The 6,548-nt window shown below is 38.2% G+C and overlaps 1 protein-coding gene across 2 annotated transcripts in view; it reads right to left on the reverse strand.

Annotated features, from left to right (window-relative positions):
• Window positions 1-6,548, reverse strand: part of LOC103607141 (alcohol dehydrogenase class 4 mu/sigma chain) — a 22,757-nt gene that overhangs the window by 5,561 nt on the left and 10,648 nt on the right. For both annotated transcript variants that reach the window (XM_008591680.1, XM_008591679.1), the window contains 2 exons: window positions 2,421-2,681; window positions 837-972 (listed from right to left, as the gene is read on the reverse strand). In XM_008591680.1, coding sequence (XP_008589902.1) covers window positions 837-972; window positions 2,421-2,681 — 397 coding nt within the window. The remainder of the gene's footprint in view (window positions 1-836; window positions 973-2,420; window positions 2,682-6,548) is intronic.

Below are 6,548 nucleotides of genomic sequence, written 5' to 3' on the forward strand. Positions count from 1 at the left end.
ACACTTTTACGTAAAAGTTTTAACATATAATAAATGCCAAATAACTCCTCTTGTAATTTGTTTTATAATATCTATTTATTTTATATTGTTTATTTTATATTTGTTTTTTATTTTCCACTAGATTATATACTTCTCCAAGTCAAGAACAATCATTTTTACCTTTTTATACTCTTAACCAGTACGTGAATGATTAATATTCTCTTATGCCGTACAAGGCAGACTCTAATAGTGGAAGTGCTTCCAAAGTGCCTAGTACAACTCCATATGAAGGCACTAGAAAATGAGACTCCATGCAGGAGAGGATTAACAAGATTCACTGTGTCACCTGCCTTGGGGGTGGTGGTTCTGGCTCTGTGTTTACTGCTTTCTCAATCATTCCCGTGTGACTCTGAACTGTCCCCATAAAATATGTCAATGCCTTGTCTGTTTATTTTGGCTTTGGGTCCAGAATTTTTGCTGATGCTGTTGTGAACTGAATAAATTATATTTTTCATACACATTCTTGTGTATATTGAGAATAACAGATTAAAAGAACTTTCAGTCACATAAATCATCCCAATAGAGAGATTACTGGTGCTTCTTATTCAGGCCTTTGGGGAACTTGAGTTGCAGATGGTATTAAAGATGTGCCCACCAATATTAGCCCTAAATCAAGGTGAGGAGTGGGTAATTATCTTCTATGTTATTGTGATCACAGTTCCATTTTAGATCACTTCACACTTGTCCTTGGAAGGAAGACCTTTATGGGAGATGTGATGAGGCATAGGCTTCTCTCACTTGCCAAAGCAACAGAGCAAAAGCCACCACCCCCGGTCCAGAAGGTCTGCTGCCCTCACCTCCAAAGATGCATCCCTTCCATGTGCGTCCAGTGAAGAGCAGCATTGGGTCATAGGTGAGCAGCTTGGCTGACGGAGGAGCACCGACCACCACGCTGGTCCCATAGTTCGCATGGCAGGATGCGAGGGCATCGATCTAAGTTTAAAATGAAGAAGAGTGTTTGTTGTCATGTCTTTTATAGTATCTCAAGGACTCAGAAATGACCTGCATACTATTGCCGTTTCAATAGATAGCTCAATTTTCAAGTCATAAAATTAAATTAGGCACACACACCTTTGGTTTTTTACTTGGTTTTAAAAGTTCTCAATGCAACTTTAGTCCTTAAGTAAACTTCTACACACATTTTTCCCTTTCAGGAAGAAAGCAGTAATTATTGTGGTCAGCGTTTGTGTCATTTTCAGTGTACCATGGACTAAAACACAGGGGAAATTCTTGTAATATTTTCATACCAATGTCATCACATCAGATAAGTCTTAGGAAGTCATTTGAACTAAACTAAATTGAATTAACTATACCAGATCGATTAACACAGTTTTTAAAAAATTTAGTTTGAAAATTAAATAAAATACTAAAGTGTGGGACAAAGGAGTCCCTCTTTTTGGTAGCATTTCTGAGACTAACTTCACATTTTCTGGTCATTAGTTCATTCAGTTAATCATTAATAATTTTTTTAATACTTGCTAGATTGTAGTAATAGATGTTGACATTTTTCAAAGACCAATCCTCATCCAAGTATCATATGGAAATTAATAGACCTTAGTAATAAATCCAATATTGCATACGGCTCCATAAACGCACAACCTAGAATAGTACTTGTTGCTACGGAATAATTCTAAATGACACTAAGAAAAGGGTATGGCAACAATGGTAAATTAAAAGCTAGTTATTCCTCAATTACCCAAAACATTAAAGTGAATTTGATCTGCTACTTATACTTGAGCAAAATTGCACTGTCCCATTTTTTCAAGTGTCCTTATCCTACACCAGGCCAGGGCTTTCTAATTCTAGGAGCTCTGGAGCTGTTTCACAGATCTAAATGGGTGCTGCTGGCTGCCACAAAGGAGACATGTTTAGAAAGTTGAAAGCTCATATTCTAAGGAAATTCAGATGAGGGAAAACAAAGCTCAGGTGCAAATGGTGAGAAGTTGGATAGATCATGGATTTGGGGGAAGAGACAGCAACACTTGGAACAATCCCTTTTTCTCTTAGATCTCTTCCCTATCTCTCCTCAGGGAGTTATGTTGTGATGCTTGGCCTGCCTAAGTTCAAGAGATGGAATTACCTTTGTCAAGAAATTCACATATACAAAGAAGAGAATACTTATAAAAAATTATTTAGAGGATTGACTACCTCATCCTGTAGTCACACAAGCATTGTGTGATATGATACTTAATGTTGGTCAGGTAGACCCTGCTCTTAAGCTTTTGACATTTTAGGCAAAATTGCTATGTGATTACCAGTTTTTGCCTGAGTAACAGATATTTCCATAGTTGATTGTTAATAAAGCTACAGAAAATGAATTTTACCTCGTGCATATCTAATAGTTTGGGTATTTTTTTGTCTCCTTGAATCTTGGTTCTTACCATGGTTTCAAGACGCCCAATAACTTCAAAAGTGTACTCCACAGTGTTGCCCGTCATTTCTGACAGCACCTCACTGATGGGCTTGGTAAAATCCTTGGGGCTGATACACTCGGTGGCTCCTAGAGCCATGGCCTTCTCAAATTTGTCTTTGTTGATGTCAATCCCAATGATCCTGGATGCACCAGCTGACTTGCAGCCCACGATGACAGATAGACCAACTCCTCCCAGGCCAAAGACAACACAAGTGGAACCAGGTCCAACCTGTGGAGAGAAAAGTTCCTGTAAATATTAGCAGCAGAGTCAAAAAGTAAAACTTGCAAAGTACCTCCAGCATTGGAAACACAAAATTCAGAGGATTGCTATGATGTCAGCTAGGAATGAATGACTCATTCAGATGATAATACCACAAAGAGGACTAGAAACAGAAGGTCTGAGAAGAGAAAAAGGAGTATTTGCCAAAACAAAAACAGTATTTGCCAGATAAATGAAAATGCTTCATAAATAGTTGCATTATTCAGGTTTTCTTTGTGGGAGCTTTTGCAGCCCTCTTGACCACACTCACAACCTCATTTAACAACATAGCAGAATAAACATTAAGTGCTAAGATCTCTACTGTGACTACCATTGTCTAAATAACCATAACTCTGAGTCACTTATAAATAAATTGGTTTTTCATCAAAGTTCAACTTCCATATTGCAATTAGATGATCCTGTGTAGCTCCAAGAAGAAAATGTAGTTAAATCAGTTTTGGAATTTTTACTCTGTACGATGCTATATTAAAGAAGGTTCTAGCCAAAAGTCATTTTCCTGCCAGAGAACCCTAATCCAACTTTATATCAGGTAGCAGGGAAAGCTGAGCACAGGGAAACCTCCAGAATGGGCATGACCTTTATTGTGATAGTTTCTTTCTTTTTTTAAATGCAAAGGCTAATCAGTGAGCAGGGCCTGTTTTCAGACCTCCTGGTTTTCTGGCTCTGACCTCCCGTGTAGGAATTACCTAAAGAAACAGTCTGTGTGTAAATGCAAGCAAGTGTTCTGAAATGTTCACAACTGCAAGTGGAGACTTACAGAGAACTGTGGAGCTTGTCGCACCCATTCCCCATGAGTTTTAATTTCAGCAATGGCATCCCAGTCCCTCAGTTCATTACTGAGTTTGGGGCTTTGGAATCAATGAGGTCACTCCCTTGAGTATCATTCAGTCACTCATTCATGCATTTGACAAGCTTTACTGATGTATTCCTTGGCAGTCAACATCTTACACCAGAAATTCAATTGGGCATTCCTTTTCTTTTCCCCCAGGTTATGTTAGTTCTTATTGTCTAGATATGAGATGGAATTTTTTTCATTGATGGTTGAATTTGAGGTTCTAGATTTAGATACAAAAGCTTATGACCCTAGCTCTGTCTTCCGGGACCTCACTTAGCTTTTCTATCAAATCTCTAGTAGGCCTAAGACTATGGTGAGCCTGAAGGGTGATCTTTCCACTAAGGAACTGCACCACTACAGACTTCTCCTTAAGTCTTAGTTGCTTATTTGTAAAGTGATAGTTTTTTGACCCTCCTATCTCTCTGACTCTGAGCCTTTAAGTGGATTATATCCCCAGTTTCTGTTAACTTCAGATGCCCTTCCCCCCCCCAAATACCCCCTCCTTTCTCAACCCTCCTGATCTAAAGAATGGGAACTAGAGATTAGTATGTATAATAAATTATACACATCATTATCATTATCTTGGAAGAAAACCACAGTCTGAAATAAGAATGTCATTTAAAAAAATATTATTATTTTAAAATATATTAAGGATCTACTTTTTACTATTATTTTATTTCACTGCTGTGACTCTTTAGTGTTCCTTAATAAAAATCTATATTTCACCTTAGAAGAAAAGGACTGACCATTGACCAGCACTTGGGAGATAACTTTTGAGTCCTTGAAATATCCTACCTGATAAGAGTGTCTTTGTATAACTGAGACCTTGGGCTACACCAGATAGTTAATGCTAACAATGTGATTTATGGTTAATACCTATTTTTGTATGCCTGGGGCTTTGGATTGTGGAGTATACTAACATTTATAAAGCAAATGTATTTCACAGGGCCTAGTTTCCAAAGCCCTGTAATTTCAGGTATAACCTAACCTTTTAAAATTCCATATAAAAATGTTAACCTTGCAAAAGACAAGAAACTTTCCCCAGGCAAAAGTCTCTGTTGTGGATATAGAATTGTAACACAGCAAAGTTTCTGGCTCTCAATGACAGACGTCCTTGAGAGCAGGTTAACCTGATTAATATGCTGATTAATATGTTAAGAAAGATGCTTTATTGTTATGGAAAAATACTGAAGAAACTGCTGTAAGAAAACACAGTATTTGTTAAGAACAAGCTTTTGTTATTGGATCAACTTAACTTTTTGCAAATTGCATTATGGAATGCCACTTTGTTATTTCACTCATGTTACCAGCTTCTGTTGTTAAACTATACTTAGCCATAAATCCACTTATGTTCCTTTTCTGTAACTTCCTGGTCTGGAGAATAAATACAGGGAGAGAACCCCAGTTCGTGGTTAATTTCCCAAAGGAGGAATGTCTCTCTCTTGAGGGTTCTGGGAAGTTAACCCCTTTGGGGTGCCTCACTGCTCAGAGGAAATAGGCTTTGAGTAATCCTTTGCGTCTCCATCACCCAGGGGAGCGAGGTGGCAAATCCATGTGAGAACAAAGAGAGTGCAACATTGGGTCATTAGTGTGACCTTTTGGGGGCTGGGGTCTGAGTAGGTGAGGTCAATGGGTAGGTGCTTCATGTCTACATGAGTGACTCGACTCCTAGTAAAAAACCCTGGACAGCAAGGCTCGGGTGAGCTTCTCTGGTTGATGACACTTTGCATGTGTTGTTACACATCATTGTGGACAGAATTAAGCACTGTCCATGCAACCTTAGTGGGAGAAGATGCCAGAGGCTTGTGCCTGGTTTCTCTTGAACTCCACCCTATACATCTTTTTCCTTTGCTGATTTTAATCTGTATTCTTTCACTGTAATAAACTACAATCATGAGTATAACAACTTTTCTGAGTTCTTGAATTCTTTTAGCAAATCATCAAAACTGAGGGGGGGTTTGGGGAACCCCAATATGTCCCCATTTTGAAAGTTTGGCCTATTTTCACATAGGCAAACACAAAAATGTGTATTCATTCAAGTGCTTTGTCTTAAGATATAGCTACCAGGAGAAAAATTATATCTAAAAGTGGCAACTGTCTTGGTGAATAGTATATTAACCAAGTACTAATACAGAGCCAATACATCAAGTACAGTAAGAAAATTACAGAGAAGAATGTAAAATCATGTCCCTGTCCCTTCTTTTACTTCTATATTGGCAGAAAATTCTTAGTGGAAAGTCTCAAGGAAACTCTGGTAAGAGGAGTTCCATCTCCAAGATTTTGTCAAGAAAATCTAAAAGCAGGTGGTAGCTAACATGTGCTGTTGATATGTGCACACATGCTAATGTTATACATGGATCTGTCTGGAATCCATGTCTATCTCAACACCCATATGTATGTTTTCCACAGGCCCCCTCATCTTTATTTTGTCCACATATTTGGATATACCCTTCTTTTATTCATTCATATGTTTTTTCAACCAATATTTATTAAGCTACTAGTATGGCCAGGCTCCTTGCTAAACAATGTAGTAAAGATATAGTGAATTCTTATAATTTAATGTTGCTTCAGTATCCATACTGAATAAAATTTAACTTTTTCACGCCAGAAGCAGGGCTCAGTCATCCTTGGCACAGTTTCCAGTTCTATTCCACACCTAATTGCTCAAGCTGGGGCCAGAAATAATGACTTAGAGGCATCTCTTTGCCTAGTAGACAGACTGCGTTCCTCAATTTCCTGCAGCTTCCTGTAAAGGGACCATTCAGGCATTTGCCTGAAACTTAGTGACCCACACACTATTCCCTTAGATACATTGCTAGTTGCCTCTCTCTCTCTGCCTGACTTTTCATTTCTGCCTTGCATGACTCAGGGATAGAGAGGACTACCTTCCTGATTCAATGCACCCTCTTTGCCCAGATTCTGTAAATAAAAATTTTTGAACTTGTTTCCTATTGTGGTCAGATATTGAATTTGTGCTTTCT

This window comes from Galeopterus variegatus, unplaced genomic scaffold (genome assembly GCF_000696425.1).
Source record: "Galeopterus variegatus unplaced genomic scaffold, G_variegatus-3.0.2 Scaffold7164, whole genome shotgun sequence".
Lineage (NCBI taxonomy): Eukaryota > Metazoa > Chordata > Mammalia > Dermoptera > Cynocephalidae > Galeopterus > Galeopterus variegatus.